This window comes from Populus euphratica, unplaced genomic scaffold, assembly GCF_000495115.2.
Source record: "Populus euphratica unplaced genomic scaffold, PopEup_1.0 scaffold1076.1, whole genome shotgun sequence".
In the NCBI taxonomy this organism is placed as follows: domain Eukaryota; kingdom Viridiplantae; phylum Streptophyta; class Magnoliopsida; order Malpighiales; family Salicaceae; genus Populus; species Populus euphratica.
The window spans coordinates 79,122-81,403 of record NW_011500463.1 but is presented as its reverse complement, the minus strand read 5'-3'; the positions used below and the strand labels follow the sequence as shown (position 1 = coordinate 81,403).

Here is a 2,282-nt window from a genome sequence, read left to right as displayed (position 1 = left end):
AAATAACTTTTACTACACCTCCAAATATTGTTATAATAGGTCATAAAATCTATAGAATCTCCATATATTAGTTGGACTGTATTTTTAAATTATTATACTTATTCATTTATTTTTAAAATTAATAAATATAAAATTAATAATATATTTTCATATATTTTCAAATAAAAAATAATTTGAAAAAAACCATCTGTTATACCTCCAGACAGCATGGTACTGGGTCATAAAATCTATAGAATCCCCTTGCGAATATTGGAAATCCAATCTATGGCTTACGTAAGATTTCACAACAGACAGCACATTGATAAACCGAGTCCAAGGCCGCAATAACCTCATGGCAGTTACAGCAAACCCTCTAATATTTTTTTAAAATTTTTTATCTGCTGAAATATTGTTATTTCAACATGTTTAAAGCTTGAAATATTCAAAAGCAGGGCCCGTTTTTGTTTCTGCTAGAGAAGGAAAGGAGAGTTTGTGGGTGCTAAAGCTCAGAATACTGCGAAAATGGCTGGCACTGGGAAAAAAGTAATGGCATTGGGCATGGATAATAACGAACCTAGCTTCTACGCGCTGCAGTGGACCCTTGATCATTTCTTTGTTCCATTTGGTCAGGACCCTCCATTCAAGCTCCTAATTATCCATGCTCAACCCCGTCTCGCTTCTGTAGTAGGATTCACCGGACCAGGTATTACTTCAGTAGCGTTTTGAATTTATGAAAAACAGGGAAAGAGACTGATATGGTGTTGATTTTTGTATGATTTTTACTATTAATTAGTTAAATTCTTTTAATAATGCAGGATTGGTTGATGTTATACCAATCATGGAGGCAGATTCCAAGAAAAGAGCCCAAAATGTTGTAGACAAGGCCAGAGAAGTCTGCAACAATAAAGGGGTAATGGTTTGTTGAGCATAGTGTGCTTGATATGCCCTTTTCTTTTCTTTTGTAATTTACGTTGTTTCTGCAAGGACATTTGAAACGATACATAAAAGATTAACATGGCTAGCTCCTGCTGGCTGGGTGATGATGTAGTTTATGTTTTGTTGAAGATAGAGGGGAGGAATTGGGATCTCTTATCGCTTGATTAAGATCATATTCAATCCAGTATTGATTTAATAGGTGGTTTTATGGTTTGATTTAGAATTTTTGAAATATATCCTGAAAAACTATGAAGTTTTTAAATTAAAATAAATGAATTGTTCATCTTTAGTGTCCTTCTAGATATGCAGACGCGGCTACGGCGCATGATATTTGCTTACACCGCATTCATGTCCATGTTCCCAGGCGGATCCTTAAACTAATCCGCCAATCATTCAAAATTTACAATTGTTCTCAAGCATGTTTTACATCAACAACATCAACATTTTATATAATACACATGTTAATTAAGTACCGGTCTTGAATTTATTATTTCAGAACCAAAGAAAAAACCACATTTAAGCGATTAATTTGCAGGTGAGTGATGTGGTAGTGGAAGTGATTGAGGGTGATGCTAGGAATGTCATGTGCGATGCTGTAGATAGACACCACGCATCCATGCTGGTGGTGGGCAGTCATAATTATGGAGCTGTCAAAAGGTACAGCAAAGAGCTAACCCTAATTCCATTGCAAACTGAATCTGCCCGAGCCAGTTCTATGATCTTAAACTGAATCTGCCCGAACCAGTTCTATGATCTTTGGAATGTACAAACATCCTTGTCAGTGTTGTATTCTGACAGGAAATATTAACCATGTTTCAGGGCACTTCTGGGCAGTGTTAGTGACCATTGTGCTCATAACGCACCCTGCTCTGTGTTGATTGTGAAGCAACCTAAACACTAGGAGGATATTTCCATCTACTCCGGGATAATAATTTAACCAAAGAACTGTAATGTTCCTTAATTAGTATTGGTTCTCTTGGCATTGAATTCTTATGATTCATATTTTATTTGCATTTGAAGTTGATGCTTTGCGAATGGATGGCTGAGTGTATCGATTTGCATGCTCTAATGGCATCACACCAGGTTCCTGAAGTAGAAGATGGCAAGGAAAAAAAAAGAGCCAGACTCTCCGAAGTTTGAACTGTTAATATAACGAAAGAATAATGTTTTAATCTTCAGAATACATTTTTTTTTTAATATTTAAACCTCGTTGGTTAATTTGGAAGGGATATCATGCAAGTCAGAACATGCTTTGCTTGTGTGGTTACGTGGTTTTGTAAATCTACATCCATATTTTAATTATTGACCATATTTGAGTACTGTAATATTTTATTAGTTTTACTTATTAGTTTTATTAGTCTTTGGTG

General features: G+C 35.3%; 1 protein-coding gene across 1 annotated transcript; it reads left to right on the top strand.

The window, feature by feature from the left end:
• The first annotated feature begins 284 nt into the window (after window positions 1-284).
• LOC105114843 (uncharacterized) lies at window positions 285-1,984 on the top strand. Its single transcript, XM_011011534.1, has 4 exons — window positions 285-682; window positions 795-889; window positions 1,451-1,572; window positions 1,735-1,984. Exons 1-4 carry the CDS (start codon window positions 502-504, stop codon window positions 1,814-1,816), a joined length of 480 nt encoding a protein of 159 aa, XP_011009836.1. The 5' UTR covers window positions 285-501; the 3' UTR covers window positions 1,817-1,984.
• Window positions 1,985-2,282: the final 298 nt, after the last annotated feature.